The sequence below is a fragment of the Mytilus californianus genome, unplaced genomic scaffold (assembly GCF_021869535.1).
Source record: "Mytilus californianus isolate M0D057914Y unplaced genomic scaffold, xbMytCali1.0.p SCAF_6, whole genome shotgun sequence".
NCBI lineage: Eukaryota > Metazoa > Mollusca > Bivalvia > Mytilida > Mytilidae > Mytilus > Mytilus californianus.
In genome coordinates this window covers 104,987,958-105,005,084 of record NW_026262712.1, presented here as the reverse complement: position 1 = coordinate 105,005,084, position 17,127 = coordinate 104,987,958, and the positions used below count along the sequence as shown (strand labels likewise).

Sequence of the window (17,127 nt, the reverse complement as noted above, 5' to 3'; positions counted from 1 at the left end):
CAATGTTATGAAATGCTGTATACAAATAATGCTCTTATAAGTTTTTCTTTTTGCAAAACCTGCCCAGACCCAATTTTTCACAATAATAAAAATATCGCCAACATTTCTGAATTTACAGTACATGTACTTATTTCTTTTGTATTTTTCAGTTGGATGTGATCATTGTCGATTTAGATGGGGGAAGTATAAAGATTCCAGAATGTGTAAATATTCCCATGATTCCTGAACCAATACTCAGTCGGACCAAGAAATCACTTCATTTGGTAATGTTTTATTGAATGTTAGCAGACTCAACTTTCCTGTACTCAGTTGACTCATAACTTTATTCTATCTTGTTATCATCAAAATGTTTCACATAAACCCATTTTCTGTTAACGTTTTTGGCTTTGTTAGCAGGATCTTGGGGTTATCTAGTTTATGTCTCACCTCAACAAAGTTGTGGAGACAAGATTTGGGCTTTCTGTTTCTATCGTCTCTAGCATCAACTAGTGTTAAAGTTTGTAATTAAGATTATGTGGCACCACTGTTGTATAAGTATTCCCACTGAGGTTATTTGACCTTGCCCCTTCCACCATGGTTCATTAACTTTTAAACTTTTGCATAGTTTATACGTTAAAGAGTTGCCATTTAAATTTCATTTTGTATGGTACTATAAAAATGACTAACAGGCAAGACATATCTCTATGTCAACAATTTATTCTAATACAAAGTGTTTTAGGTAACATTTTTAGATATACATATTAACAAATGTACACTACAATTTCTGTGAAATCAAAAGATAAAAAAAAGATAAAGAAAAAATTGAATGATAGGTTTATTTTATTATGAGGTAAAATCTATTTAAATTCTACAAATTCTTAGAATTTCTTGAATTTTTTTTTTGATTTTTCATATTTTATATAAAAAGGAAATAAATTTTCAAAATCACAGTTGCATAATTTATCAATTATATTTTAGTTGTTAAATGTTTTATTTAGGCTTTTCCCTCATTCTAAAGAATCTGTTTCTTATGAAAAAGCAGAACACAATACAGAGATTTGGCCTTGAAAAAATATATTTATATATATTTTCATGCCAGACATTTCTAGAATAATTCATTTGAAACCAATAAACAGGTTTCTGCGAATGATAATTGTATACCAGAAACTGAGGTAAATATTGTTTTAATAAATGTTTTAAAGAATAAAAGGCACCCAATTAACATAAATCGGCATGTATTGTCAAAAGACTTCTATGCATTACAATATGAACTCTTTGTTTATTCTGTGAATTTTTAAACAGATTTTGAATTATTTCTCAGCTTTATGTGAATTATAAAACAATCTGCTGTCTATTAGTATAGTGTCTCTGAATGGTCTTCATTAGAATTCAATGTGTGCTTGAAATGAATGGAAATTTGAAATTGAAACTTTTGATATTATAAAGCTTTTGATGAATGCGGTATAATGCATATTTCTTCTATATAAGTCTGCTGTTTTCTCAAATCAGTATTTGCCATGTATCTATTATAGATGTTTTTTATGTGTTAAAAAAATCTGCAACATCTGGGCATCTATACCTGGGCATACTATGGTTGGGTTTGTTTATATGAATCAACTTGTCAATCTCCATCCATCCAACCATGAATCTTGTAGGACAATTCCTGCTCAGATTAACTTCTGCGATGGATTTAAATGAAACTTTACACTAACATAGTACATCATATAAAGGTAGATATATACAAAGTTAGTCAGATATGAAAAATGGAAGAAAGTAGAAGTTGACAGTTAAAAGTAGAAGGAATTGGTTGATTGATTTTTGTTTACTTTTCTTACAGTGGCAAATATTTCATGCATGAACAGGATGAGAACAAATTATTGATTAATACAATAGGTAATGTCCTGCAATAAGGAGTCAACCAGAATGAAGATCAGGAAATTTGGACTGTCACTGGAAAATGAGGGTGTATTAGAAAGGGATAGAAATTATACCTTCCAACATGCCACTTACAGACCCAGAATAGGAGAATGAATTCGCTGTTTGAAAGTTCAAATTTACAATTTTAAAAAAATGCGCAAATAAACATATTTACTCTTAACCTAATCCACAGAGAGAGAGTCCATTCATATAAGAAAAGTTTGTAAAACAGACAGGAAATCAATCTTTACTGTCCAATTAATTCATCTCTAAAGCTTGTCATAAACAGCTTAATCTAATGTCTTGCTAAAATGATAATAAATTCAACTTTATCTTTCCAAGTATGTCATCTCAAATGCCTTATCATAAAAGCTTGAGCTCTTTATTTGTAAAAAGCAAAGGAGTACACATGTTAAAAAATTATGCATTTTAAAAAATGTAATCTGACTATTTGTAAATTTCATGATAGCATCAATTAATATCTATCTTGTATGCTTCAGATATTTTTGTAGTCTGTTATAATGGGATCTGATAATTCTCTGTATTCTATTTTATGTATCCTAAAATCTGTGTTTATGTCTACTTTTACAAAGTATACTTCAACATCTTAAAGTGCAGCTTTTTTTGACATAGTCAGTACCTTATACCTTATATACTTCTGTGATATTAAGAGATGATTTTTACTTTATGTCTTATATACTTCTGTTATATTAAGAGATGATTTTTACTTTATGCCTTATATACTTCTGTGATATTAAGAGATGATTTAATCTCTTGTTCCCTGTAAACCATTAATATTACGGATTATTCAAGCTATTTCACTACTGTATAATATATATATATATATATTTGATTTCAGATTTTAAACATGGATTTATTTAATTCTGACAAGGCGTTTCCTCCATCCCCTCCCAAGAAACAGATTAGTAGTGACATGAAGGTATGGCTTATAGCTTAGGATAAGTTTGTTGTTTAATAACAAAAATCAAGACAGATTTAGTGTCAAGAAAAGTGTACAACATTTTAATGAGGTTACTTGAAACACAGTCCATTGAAGCTAAAAACTCGTACTTGAGTAGGATATTTTTAGATTTAGAAGAAAATGTGCATGGACCAAGATTTAAACCGTTGAAGTTACAAAAAGATAAAAATGAATTTATAAGCAGTCCCTAAGAATTACCCATTTTAAAGGAGAAATTCTTCCAAAAATACTGAAATTGGTTCATAAGAAAATTTTTCTATCCAAACTCTGCAATGATATGCAGGTGAAAAAATATTAAAAATACTGTAAATTCAGCGCTTTTTGCAATTCGCTTACCTGCTTACTGTTTGAAAAAAAAATGCAAAGGGATAGGTTTAGCAGAAATAAGCACTTACATTTTAAATTTAGAAAGCATTATTTATATGAAGCAGTTCCTAAGATTGTAATAATTTATCTCTCATAATTGTCCATTATTCAACAATTGCAGTAATCAATGGACTCATTGACAGTAACATAACAAAACTGCTGTGGGAATCTGTTATAGAAATAGCTGAATAAAAAAAAAAGATTAACTAGATCAAAGACAAAATATTGCAAAATTTAATTTTGTGGATGACATGAACCTGTATAAGCTATTTTGAAAAAGCATTAACTTTCTGTACTAGTAAAAGAATATCCATCTTAGCGTTGTAATGAACTATACAGAGATAAATGCCATTCAGGATCAGACTTCAGATTTTCTTTCAAATACAATTATTACAAGGATTTAATCTGGTAAAGTTGACCACCACTTTCGTCTCAGTGAAAATATAAATATTTCTAGTAGATATAGAGTAAATGAAGAAGTTTTTTTATTATTTAGTTGTTTTATATTTTTAATAATATTATTTTATTTTCAGGACAAGGAAATTCGTGCAGTATTTATTCGTCTATTTGCCGAATTATTGACAGGGTACAGAACATGTCTTACTGTGATAAGGATACATCCAGAACCATTCATCACTTTTCATAAGGTCAGATAATAATCAATTATGAAAAGTCAAATTCATATCATATTTGCATGGGTATTGCTGAATAAAATTTACCTAACAATGATGATTTTCCATTTACAACAGCCTTTTTATACCAGAGGCCAATTATTTCTAAAGATACTTTACTGTGCAATTTGTCTTACCAGATGCTATCTTTTTGCCACATCCCACTGTAAAATTTCTATGTGCTCCCCATTATATTAATGTTCTTAAATGTTGTTTTGACAAGTCCAGGAAAAAAATTCCCTGTAAGTTCCTACTTTTGTTTGTTTTTTTTCTGTATAGTTTCCATTCTCAATTTTATTATATCCTGTACTTTTTCTATTTTGAAATATAAGTAAAAGTTGAAAGGATTGTTATAAAGTTCAGTTGTTTGTCTAACATATCATATAAAGAACAATAAGTAAACAATAAAAACTGCAAAATACGTGGCAGGTGTGTTCCACTCCAATCTTAATTGACTAGGATTGTCAGTTTTCCTGCCAAAGGTCCTTGTTCTCTCTGGGCACTCTGGCTTCCACCACCAATAAAAAGTGATCACCATGATGTAGCGAATAGTTCTGAAAGTGGCATTTACAAACACCAACAATTAATCAATCAGAATATTTTAAGATATCAAATATTCCTTAAGTTAGCCTGTAAACTCCTTGTTTTGATTTAGATGTCTGAAAAGTTATAATTAATCATCATTGGATTACAAAATGAAATTATTTCTCAAAAATAACGTGCTTATATCCAAAGATCTATTGTATATTTTCAAACTGATTCAAATGTTGATAACTTTAGTGAACACGTCAAAACGCTAATTTGATTTCGAAGAATTAATTTTTTGCCAAATTTTAGCATTGATATATTTCTTTCTTTCAGGCCAATTTCCTGTGTCACAGAGGTTTTATAGAAGATGATTTTCTAGTTAGAGTTTTAGATTGTATGGCTTTCGGTGGATTTGTGCAAGAAAGAGGTCCCCCATATCGTGTCTGTGATATTTTTGATGAGGTAAGTATTTCAAGAGAGACATTATAACTTGTCCAGAAAAAAACATAGTGACCATTTGACCATTTTTTATCAGGAAAATTAGCTTTCTTAACCATAATGTAAAGCTTAAATCTTATTTGTACTTGTAAATAGTATAAAAAAATAGACTACTTCATAGAAATATTACACCTGAAAAATAATTTAAACAGTGTAATGCTAAAACAGACATCATGGAAGCCAACCTCTAATAAAGACATGATATGCCAAAAAACCCCAAACAATTTAAACATATGATTTTCTTTTTTTCTCTGAAAATCATACAGATTAAATACATGTACCTATATGATCATGACTTCTTTTTCTCTCTTCTCAACATCCCTAGATAAAGACTTTTAAGGTTGTCGTCATCTTCGTTGTCCGAAGACAGTTGGTTTCCGGACAATAACTTTAGTATAATTAAACAGAAATCTATGAAATTTTAAGACAAGGCTCCATACCACAAAAGGAAGGTTGGGATTGCTTTTGGGGGTTATGATCCTAACAGTTTAGGAATTAGGGGCCAAAAAGGGGCCCGAATAAGCATTTTTCTAGTTTCCAGACAATTACTTGTGGAAAGGTGTATGGATCTCTCTGAAATTATACCACAAGTTTCCATACCACTAAGGGATGGTTAGGATTGGCTTTGGGGGGTTATGGCCCAAACCATTTAGGAATTAGGGGCAAAAAAGTAGGACAATTTAAAAGCAGTGTAAGGGAGGTAATCCAAACACAACGTTTTGATTACCTCCCTTACACTGCTTTTAAATATGTATAAAGAAAGAAACTCAATTTTCCAAAGAAAAAAATTGGGGGTCACAATTTATTTTGCTAAGTCTTTGTATATAGTCTGAAAACAGATTTACCAAGTATTGCACAACAGCACAGTGTATTGGACAACAGCAAGAAATCTTCAATTGAATATAAATTCAAATCATACATTTGGATTCCAGCCAATAACTTTAGTTTAAGTGTATGGATCTCTCTGAAATATAACCAAAAGGTTCAATACCACAAAAGGAAGGTTGAGATTGTTTTTGGGGGTGATGGTCCCAACTGTTTAGGAAGTAGGGGCCAAAACAAGCATTTTTCTAGTTTCAGGACAAAAACTTGTGTATAAGTAATTTAATTGCTCTGAAATTGTACCAAAAGGTTCAATACCACAAGTAGAAGGTTGGCATTCATTTGGGGGGGGGGGGGGGGGGGGGGGGGGGTAACTGCCCAAACCATTCAGGAATTAGGGGCCAAAAAGGGTCTAAAACAAGCATTTTTCTAGTTTTCAGAAAATAACTTGTGTTTAAGTGTATGGATGTCTCTTAATTTGTACCACATTCAATTTTTTTTTCCTCAAGATTTAAGAAATTGTCAATTTTCCAAAGAAAAAAATTGGGGGTCACAATTTATTTTACTAATTCTTTGTATATAGTCTGCAAACAGATTTACTAAGTATTGCGCAACAGCACAGTGTATTGCACAACAGCAAGAAATCTTCAATTGAATATAAATTCAAATCATACAACCAATTTCAAGTTCTTTGACTACATTTATTCTGTGTCAGAAATCTATATTGTGTCCATTCTTGCCCCAACTGTTCAGGGTTGGACCTCTGCTGCCGTATCCATGTAAGTTTAATTATTGAATGTGGGTCATGGGTCTTTTTTCAGTATGCGTCTATTACCATTATGCAAAATTATCTAAAAAATGGTTCTTGGTTGTAGGGATATTTTGAAAGTCCTTTCCTACCCTCCCACATACATTTTAATGGAATAGCCCTTAGATTTTTTTTATTCTGGCAAATTGCAAAAACTGCCATATAGAAGGAATTTAATTTCAATTTTAGATCTATGCAAATATACAAGATTTGTTAACAGAAGAAAGATCTGATCCAAACAAAATGTTAGAAAACATTAAAGATTTAGCTAAACAGCTGTATAATAATGTGAGTATTTTATAAATTAGTGGTATGTTTAATAAGAAAGAATTAGACAAAAACAGCTGTATACAAATATGAGTACTTGTTTATGTGAAGATTTTTAGTCACCAAGACTTTGGATTATTTGGATATATTGCCTTGTACTCAATTTTTAGGGGACTTTGAATTTGTCACAACAAATGAAATTTCCCCAAATTATGCATTGAAAGAAAAAGAATACAACAGTATATGATGTGTAGTATATATTACTATGACCAGTTTAAGTTTAAAATTTTGCATATTTTTGTTGTAAATAACATTACAGAAGAAAAAAATATTTTCTCAGGATTTTCAAATGCATTTCAAATCCACTGTTTAAAACTATTAGCAGCTGAACTTGAAATGGTCTGAGGTCAGAATCAAATTCAAAGCAGACATAGTAATAGAAATAAGCTTTTAGTGGCTGGGACAATTTAGAACACATGAAGATATTTTTCAAACATCAGTTTAGATACAAACAAGTTTCAACTTTGGTGCCTGGTTAGTTCAAGCATTTCATACATATTGCTTCTTGTTAACAAGATTATAGAAATTAAAAAAATATGGATCAGAAAACTGTGTTTTAAATCTGTGCAGGAATATCCGAATCCTCAACCATACGTCCAGAAAGTGCCAAAACCAACAGAGGAAGCATACAAGAGAATACATCAGCCACAGTTTCCTTACCTTGACTGGTTACATGTTCAAGAAGTTATTGATGAGGGCATTGCGAAAAACAATCTTAAATCTAAGTAAGTGTTTATATTATGTTAAAGATATGAAAGTCATTGTTGGCAATGTTATAGTCAAACGTTGTTAAGTTGCAAAATTCTGGAATAACCAACTATTGAATTAGAAAGTCAGCAAGCTCAATTGATGTCTTTTTGCCAGAATTATCAAAAACATATTTGTTATAAAATGAGTGCTTTAAGAAAACTTTATTAAGATAACTTCATTATTATTACTTTTTGAATTTTGCATTTATTTTGACAAATTGGTGCTATTTTTTTAATATTCCTGGTATTTCATGGAAATTTAGATATCCTGGTCCACATATTTGATTTTTTCATTCCTAGGAAAACAGAAATTATGATCATCTTAGCTGATGAAGTTTTTTGTTTAGAAGAGTTTTTATTTATTAACAGATTTAGCAATATGAGGCCACATCAGTTACGGATAGTGCCTATAGGTCCACCATCAGCCACGCTGACAGAGAGACAGAGGATGGTAGATAACAATGCTAGAAGGCTAGAAGTCCTCAGGAATTGTGTTAATTTTATTTTTGAAAATAAGATCTCAGATGGCAGAATTGTAAGTTTTTACAATGTAAATTATCTGTTACAATGTAAATTATCTATTACAATGTAAAATATGTGTTACAATGTAGATCTGTTGGCATACCTATTTCTGTAAATTTTGTGGGTAAAGGTGAACAACAAATTTAAATAAACAACAAAGTACAAATAAAGTAAATATTATCTGTTACAATGTAAACTATTCCTGCAATCATAAGATGAAGTACCCTGTGTAGTTGTTGTAATTTTTTTTTCTCCAAAAAAAAAGAAAAGAAATTTCAACACCACAATAACAAAAGGAGAACTCACTGAATATTATTTTCAACAAACAAAAAGTGATGTCTATTAATAAAATATATATTATAGTAATTGATATCAATGATTTGGACTTATAAGTCTCAGGTACCAGTCTACAGAAATGGATGAAAAACTATATAGATGTGACCTTTCGAAGTAAAATTTGTAGCAGAGATTGTAGCCATAATAACTATTGTTTAACATTACAGATATTTCCAGCAGTGTTGAGGGCACTGAAGAGTAGAGTTGCTAGAATTGCGTTAACACAGGAACTTAGCTACCATATACGTAGCAATAGGGCTATGTTAGAACATCAACAATTTGATCTGGTTGTCAAGTTACTTAACTGTGCTTTACAGGTAGGTTACAATGGCCAGATGACTGATTGATTTAATATTTATGTTACTTAACTGCTTTGCAGATAGGTTCCTGATGTACAAGTCAGGGCCTAATCTAGGATTTTGAAGAGGGAGAAGTGACTTCTCCTTCCATGAGAGAGAAGGGAGAAGTGGTCAACTTCTTGGAGAAGTGAGATTCCATTACCGTTTCGGTTGCATCGTGTTTTCAAGCTTATCACTAAGGAAATTGTTTTATATTCAATAAAAGATGTACTTGCAGTTTTTTCATATGTTATTTTACACAATGTATCTATAGAAAGTTCTTAATAAAAAGGTTTAAACAATATATAGTTGTTATTTATTTATTGATACCATAATGTGTTCTAAATAAAATTTGTTGATTGGGACATGAGGGAGTAGCCTAGTAATATTATCAAGATTATGATGCATTAAATTCATGTGCATCTGCCTCAATTTATTTTTAAACTCCAGAAAAATATGATGAATTTCACATGACTGTGAACGATTTAATTTATATCACTACTTGTCATTGTTTTGTAAAATACAGGACATTTATGTTAGTTGTAGTAAATTGAGATTATCTTTAAAGATTGTAAGTCTATAAATGAAAATATCTTTCAATCTCAAGTTAATTATCCGATAAAGAGCTAATTTCTATCATTTTTTAAAAATGTCATCCATATCAACGATGTGGTCATGAGAAAAAATCCACTGCTGATCACAATCTGGTCGAGTGTCGTACGTTTGCAATCACATTATCCATCAGTTGTCTTTCTACTTTTATATTTCAATTTTTATTCAATGAATATAATAAATCTACCGTTAATTCCCACCCTTTACCAACCGAATAGTAAAATTGATCGACTCGTGTAGGTAATAAAAATAAAACAAATCAGCTGAGTGATTACGCAACATCCTCAGATGAAAATCATCGTAAAACGATAACTTAAACAGACGGTCAGTTTTCCGTTTGAACAGTTTTGAAAGTTATATCCGAGGATGTTCAAAGTCGCCGTTGTATTTATTTAATTTGATCGTTTACAGTATTAGTCCTGGGTCGTTTCGAAAATCTCGATTTTCCTTGTCAGCCGCCATTTTTTTTACCTGTGAGGCTTGTCAATCACAAGTTGTCTCCCTTTTACCGATTTTGATAGCGATTGGACTTCGCTATGAAGTCAGTCGGCCGGCGAGATTTAGCGATTTTCAAAATTCTTTGGCGACTTAAATCGTCATTTCGCCGGCAAGATTATGGCCTGCAAGTGTTCTTCCAATAGTTTGGCATCATTTTTGGTTTTATTGCTTTTTTGAATCGCCTTGACGGAGTCAAAAAGCGAGACATAGGTATGCTGTTTCCGGTGTCGGCGGCGGCGTCAACAATGTATTAGTTTGTGATTAGGTCTAGTTCATGGTGAACCACTAGTGGTAGGTCAGTGATATTTGGTATGCAGTTGTATTAGCATTGGCACATCTCATTACCATGGATATTATTTGACCCCACCCCCTCAGTCAAGTTCTATTGACTTTGAAACTTTGCTTAGTTTACATGTATTAGTTTGTGATTAGGTCAGTTTATGGGGAACCACTAGTGGTAGGTCAATGATATTTGGTATGCAGTTGTATTAGCATTGGCACATCTCATTAACATGGAGATTATTTGGCCCCACCCCCTCAGTCAAGGTCTATTGACTTTGAAACTTTGCTTAGTTTACATGTATTAGTTTGTGATTAGGTCAGTTTATGTGGAACCACTAGTGGTTGGTCAATGATATTTGGTATGCAGTTGTATAAGCATTGGCACATCTCATTAACATGGAGATTATTTGGCCCCACCCCCTCAGTCAAGGTCTATTGACTTTGAAACTTTGCTTAGTTTACATGTATTAGTTTGTGATTAAGTCAGTTTAAGGGGAACCGTTAGTGGTAGGTCAATGATAATTGGTATGCAGTTGTAGAAGCATTAGCACATCTTATTTCCATGGAGAATATTTGGTCCTTACTTCTCAGTCATGGTCTATTGACTTTCAAACTTTTGCTTAGTTTACATGTATTAAGTTTGTGATTAGGTCAGTTTAAGGGGAACCGTTAGTGGTAGGTCAATGATAATTGGTATGCAGTTGTAGAAGCATTAGCACCTCTTATTTCCATGGAGAATATTTGGTCCTTACTTCTCAGTCATGGTCTATTGACTTTGAAACTTTTGCTTCGTTTACATGTATTAGTTTGTGATTAGGTCAGTTTAAGATGAACCACTAATGTTAAGTCAATGATATTCGGTATGCAAATGTATTGGCATTTGCAAGTTTCATTTCCATGGAGATTATATAACCCCACCCCCTAATTATGGTTCATTGACTTTGAAACTTTTACATAGTTTACAAGTTAATGTTTTTGTTTAGGTTTGTTTAAAGGGAACGACTTATGAAAAGTCAATGGTATTTGGTTTGCAGTTGTATTAGCATTGGCACATCTCATTTCCATGGAGACTGTTTAGCCCTGTACATTCAGTCATGGTTCATTGACTTTGAATATTTGCATAACTTACATGTTAAAGTATTGTAATTTTAATTTCAACATTTGCATTATCAAAATAACAAATAGGCGAGACATATCTCTGTGTTAACAGTTTATTGGATTTGATATTTGGGTTCAAACAGGACAATCACTGTTAGTCTTTTTAACCAAATATTCATTTAACAAGTTTGCCTTTAATTCATAATGCATTATACTCTAATCCTTTGTGTATTATGAAGTTAGAGAGTAAATACCTGACATTGATTTATTACAGAATGATTCTAGTATGGATGAGAATGGTGTGGCAGCAGCTATATTACCTCTGGCCACTTCCTTCTGTAGGGTAAGTATTGTCTTTATTTATATTCCAGAGAAAGCTCCCATTTTAAAGTCTTGCCCCTTTTTTCATGGAGTATTTATTATTTATTGAGAAAATTTTGATTGTATAGTTTTAATAAATGATTTTTTTTAAAACCAGAGTTTATATGGCAGGTATAGATGTACAGAATTTTTCATTTCATTGATACTGCTTAAAATCCAATGCTTAGACTCATGTATTTTGAGAAAATTTTTGTTTGAGAAAATATTTTATGACATACAACCTTTTCCTTACAGAAATTATGCACTGGAGTTATACAGTTTGCCTATACCTGTGTACAGGAACATGCTGTGTGGGCCACTCTACAGTTTTGGGAGGCTGCATTCTACCAGGATGTACAAAAACAAATCAGACAGCTGTATGCTCCTCATTACGAAGAAGCAAAAGATGGGGCATATAGTCCTACATCTAATGTAAGTCACCAATATATTGAAGAATAAGATAAATAATCTCAATCAGTAAGGGGTAAATAGTCTTGTTTTAAACTTTATACAAGTCCAATCATTTAATGATCCAAATAAAGAGCATAGTATCTAGTTGAGGACAGAGAAAGTAATCCTTTATAAGAAGTTATTTAATGCTTCCTAAAACACAGATAAATAAAGTCATACATCATTTGAAATTATGGTATATGACATACTTTTGATAAGAAAACAGTCCCTCTAAAGATGCATTTGTTCTATATCTGAGACCAATCACTGTTCTTTTGCGGAAACAGGATTTTTTGGTTTAACAAGTTATGCACATAGAAAATATATATTTTGTGGAACATTTAGAATCATAGTTCACCTTAACCCATGAAATTCACGTAACTTAGTATACAACAAGTTTGCTTTTAATAGAGAACTCAGTCCTATATCTAATCAATCATCTTTAATAGTTTCCTCATTAATTTGACATGCATCTCATTTTGGTGTATGCAATTTACAAGTTGACCAGAAACACTGATGTATACTACTATGTTTGTTTTCAGCCAAATGAGTTAGGGATAGTGTGGAATAAAACACAAACTACAACTCCAGATACAAAAAGAAGATCAGGGATTAGACCCAGAGAGATTGGTGCATTAGAAATTGCAGCTGAACAGGTAAGTCTGTAGTTGGTTAAACATGGGCCTTTTATAACTTACACTAAAGTCTTTGCTCATTATCTAATACCTCATGGTAACCTACACCCGGCATCTTATATTCATATGAATGTGTAGATATTCACTTTTTCTTACTTTGATCTTTTCTGAGCTGGATAACTGTTTCCTTGACAGTTAGGCTGAAGCAGCTTATTTTTTTATAAACCACAATTTTAATTATTGACTTGTTTTTATTTTAATAAGAATTTCTGACTTTAGGGGTAAAATTATAGACTGTATCTCTTTTAACTTTAGTATAGTCAACGAAAATTTACAATATATTTTTATCATTGGTTTGTGCTAAAATAAGAAATTTTAAAGAAATCAAAAATTGATAAAGTTTCTTTTTTCTGAATTCTGTGAAAATTTTGGCTGCATGGAATCACTTATATTTAAGTATAAAAATAAAAATCTTGATTTAATAACTTTCAGTTACGAATATGGCCAAGTCTGACAAAGGAAAAGAAGGAAGAAATGATAAACAATGAAGAATCAACAGTTTACAGTCAAGCCATACATTATGCCAATCGTATGGTATACATGAGGGTTCCTCTGGACACCAAGACAAATCTTAAAACTTACACTGACTGGGAGAGTAATAGCAACAGTAACATAACAGCAAGGTTTGTATATTAAATAGTCTGAAGTCCTCTGTGTAGTCAACATTTATGTTCAGTCTGTGGTTAAAGTTGTTTTTAGACCTCAGTAACTTTGTCAAAACATTCATGGGTTTTAAGAATTTTTTACAGAACCTTTTTTATGATATATGGTATATCCAGAGCATTTGAAAATATTTTTCTTCATTTTTCTGTGTTTATATGTGTATAATAAATAGGCTTCGTTTTTTTGGCAGTGAAGGTTTAGAAACAGTTTTGAACTGAACTTTTTTTACAAAGCTTAAAAAAAACAGGTAAAAAGCGAAAAATTGATGAGCGATATAATATAATATGTCTTGGGGAGAAAACTAATCTGAATTTTAAATTTGAAACCGAATTAATAATAGTTTCATTAAATGTATATTTCAGCATTGCAGAGAGTGATAGTGTGGATGCAGAGAGTGGATTTGATGAAACAGAAATATCTGATGTAGGGGCAGGTGTGATCAAGTTTGTTACCAGATTTGTAGAAAAAGTATGTAATGACAGTAAAGTGACACAGGATCACATCAAAGCTCTACATACCATGGTGCCTGGTAAGTTATAATAAAGATGATTATCCTGTTAAGCATATCTAGTCTACCAGATTTTGTCAGTCAATATGAAATATAGGAAAAGAATGATGCTGAGCACAATTTAAGGTAAATTGTCTCTCGGCAAGTGTTGAAGAAAAGAAAAGCCATTAATTTAACAATAACACTTAAACTGCATAATTTTATTGGTGAACATGTTTCACCAACTATATTCCTATCTTCTGGAAAAGGTGCAAAGAAATGTGAGTCCCTGAAGTACTGGGTGATGGTATCGAAAGGTTGACATCTTAACTAACGAAAAGTTCATTCAGAAAGGTCTTAGTTATGATATACAAATAGAAAGTGAAAGTACAAATCCAAGTTCAACCCTGCATACCATCAATTTCCAGGTAATACAAATTGGTAAATTTCTGTCTGTTCAGCAGATATAATTGTTTGAGAAAAAGTCATAGACTAGAAAATATTTGGATAGACATTTTTACATTGATGTTGTATTATGTTTAAATTAGATAAAATATTCTTAGCTGTGATGAAAATTTATCGTTGTGAATAAGGTTTAGGAAGATGTTAAACAGGATGAAATTTTACATTGAAAGATTCATTAGATGTAAACTATTTGATTTGATCAATCATGGCATATATGGCTATATAACTGAGAAGTGTTCTATTCTAGAAAAAGGGGGCCTCAGTGGCCGAGTGGTCTAAGTAGTCCAACTACTGTATCACTAGCCTGTCAACACTTAGGTTGTAAGTTGGAATCCCGTACGTGGCAGGTGTGTTAAACTCCAATCTTAATTGGCTAGGATTTTCAGTTTTCTTACCAAAGGTCTGCAGTTCTCTCTGGGCACCCTGGCTTCCTCCACCAATAAAAACTGACAGCCACGAAATAGCCAATAGTGCTGAAAGTGGTGTTAAACAATCAATCAATCAATTAATCAATATACCAGAAAAGGTAATCAGATGAAATAAGTAGAACTATTTGGCTTTTGTTGAAAAGAACATTCCTCAATGATGTACATGTAGCAGGCTTAGCCACTCCTACGCAAGGCAAAACAATGGATTAATAGTGAATGGGAATTATAGGTGTCTGAAAATATGTTAATGATGACTATATGCATTTCTGATTTGTTTTATTGGACTTTTTAGGTGTGGTAGCCATGCATGTTGAAACATTAGAGGCAGTACACAGAGAGAGTAAGAGATTGCCCCCTATACAAAAGGTAAATAGACTTATATTATCAAGAGGGAATAGGGTATAAAGTAGTGAAGACAGAAACCCAACAGTGAAAACTGATTTTGAATACGAGGATCTCATATTTGGAAACATTTCATAAAATTTTTATTGAATACTCATTTAACTCATTTATCTGCTTATATAGAAAAAAGGTTTTCAGATAAAATTATAATTAATTTTACCCTGGCAAACAAAGTTTGTTTATTTTGGAGGAGGGTGTGGTATATAGGAATCCCCCTATCTGTCCTTATTTCGATGTGCCTTGTAATCAGATCTCCTCATAATTGCTTAAATTGATTTTGGTTCTCAATGAGACAGAAACTCAACAAAATGTCTTTCATTTCAGCCAAAGATTTTGAAGCCTACACTATTACAAGGAGAAGAAGTAGTGATGGATGGTTTGAGAGTATACCTGCTGCCTGATGGCAGGGAGGAAGGAACTGGAGGGAACCTGGGTGGTCCTGCTCTACTACCTGCAGAGGGGGCAGTGTTCCTGACAAATTATAGAATCATATTTAAAGGAATACCATGTGATCCTGTTGGTAAGTTTTGATTGGGCAGTGTTCCTTACAAACTATAGAAGAAACTTGGGTGGTTTTGCCCAATTCAATATCGAAGGATAGTTTTTTTTCTAAAAATCTTAGGTTTTTGTATTAAACAGGATATTTAGTATACATAGAAATTAAAGGAGAAATCTGAAGAGGTAATCATTGTCCTTTAATATAACTTTTTGATAACTTTAATGGATGTGTTTAGTTGAAACTTTAACTAGAAGTGACTTAGAAATGTATTTTTCTTTAATGCCATTTGTCATCTATAAATATTCAAATGCATGTTTAATTGTTAAATATTTACCAGAAATGATCTAGAAAAGTATTTATCTTTTAATGTCATTAGTAAGTAATCTATAAACTTTTTGTAATGTATGTTCAAATATTTTTCAGCTTGTGAACAAGTGGTTGTGAGATATTTTCCAGTATCTACCATGACAAAGGAAAAACAAATCAAACTAGGTTATACTCCACATATAGATCAACTTCCTAAGGATGGAATTCAAATCAGAGCTAATATATTCCAGGTAAGATATTTATTTTCATGTCTTGTTTATCAGCCTGCAAATGAATGGGAAAAGTATATAATGATATAGAAGTTTGGCTTTGTTACAATATCAATATAGGTGGTAGGTAAATGTTTGCATTTCAAAATACCATTTATTTTATGCCATAAGATAACAATCCTATAAAGATTCATCAGTCCAAAGAGGGACAAATGTCAACAGTTGAGTGATCTAATTGAATCATTAGTTTATGCTGATTTCATAAAAATGGTTGAAGTGGTACTCAATTGACACTGCATCAGTGTAGACTTTAGATAATCTATGTAGGTAAATACTATTTTTAATTTACACATACAGGTTTTATTTCAGTGAATAAGATTATAAACCAATATGATGCACCATTGATTATACCTCCAATCGAAAGAAAAGTGGTGGGTGGATATACAGATTTACCTCTATCTGTCCATCCATCCCTCCATAACACCTTTTTGTAGTATTTTACTCGACAACAATAAGTCATAGCTTCTTGATATATGGCATTAAGCTAAGTCTTCTTATGCTAAACAGAGCGTCAGTGGCCAATTGGTCCAAGAAGTTCATCTACTGTATCACTAGCCTGTGAACACTGAGGTTGTGAACCCAGCATATGAGAGGTGCATCAACTCTAATATTAATAGACCACTTTCGAGTTCATCCTTCAACGGAAAAAAACTTGTCAATTATGCGCGCCTTTATGACATCATTTACCAGATAGAGGGGATCGCCTGTATCCCTGCACTATTAACGTTCATCAATCGTCTTAGTGATCG

At 31.9% G+C, this 17,127-nt stretch overlaps 1 protein-coding gene across 11 annotated transcripts in view; it reads left to right on the top strand.

Annotated features, from left to right (window-relative positions):
• Positions 1-17,127, top strand: part of LOC127706234 (myotubularin-related protein 13-like) — a 92,141-nt gene that overhangs the window by 26,312 nt on the left and 48,702 nt on the right. For 9 of the 11 annotated variants that reach the window (XM_052210725.1, XM_052210721.1, XM_052210719.1 and 6 more), the window contains 17 exons: positions 150-263; positions 1,116-1,151; positions 2,756-2,836; positions 3,778-3,891; positions 4,777-4,905; positions 6,761-6,859; positions 7,469-7,623; positions 8,017-8,182; positions 8,673-8,822; positions 11,608-11,676; positions 11,949-12,125; positions 12,686-12,799; positions 13,271-13,461; positions 13,864-14,030; positions 15,174-15,247; positions 15,608-15,803; positions 16,206-16,339. In XM_052210725.1, coding sequence (XP_052066685.1) covers positions 150-263; positions 1,116-1,151; positions 2,756-2,836; positions 3,778-3,891; positions 4,777-4,905; positions 6,761-6,859; positions 7,469-7,623; positions 8,017-8,182; positions 8,673-8,822; positions 11,608-11,676; positions 11,949-12,125; positions 12,686-12,799; positions 13,271-13,461; positions 13,864-14,030; positions 15,174-15,247; positions 15,608-15,803; positions 16,206-16,339 — 2,166 coding nt within the window. The remainder of the gene's footprint in view (positions 1-149; positions 264-1,115; positions 1,152-2,755; positions 2,837-3,777; positions 3,892-4,776; positions 4,906-6,760; positions 6,860-7,468; positions 7,624-8,016; positions 8,183-8,672; positions 8,823-11,607; positions 11,677-11,948; positions 12,126-12,685; positions 12,800-13,270; positions 13,462-13,863; positions 14,031-15,173; positions 15,248-15,607; positions 15,804-16,205; positions 16,340-17,127) is intronic. The other 2 variants (XM_052210724.1, XM_052210718.1) reach the window with 1 other exon arrangement.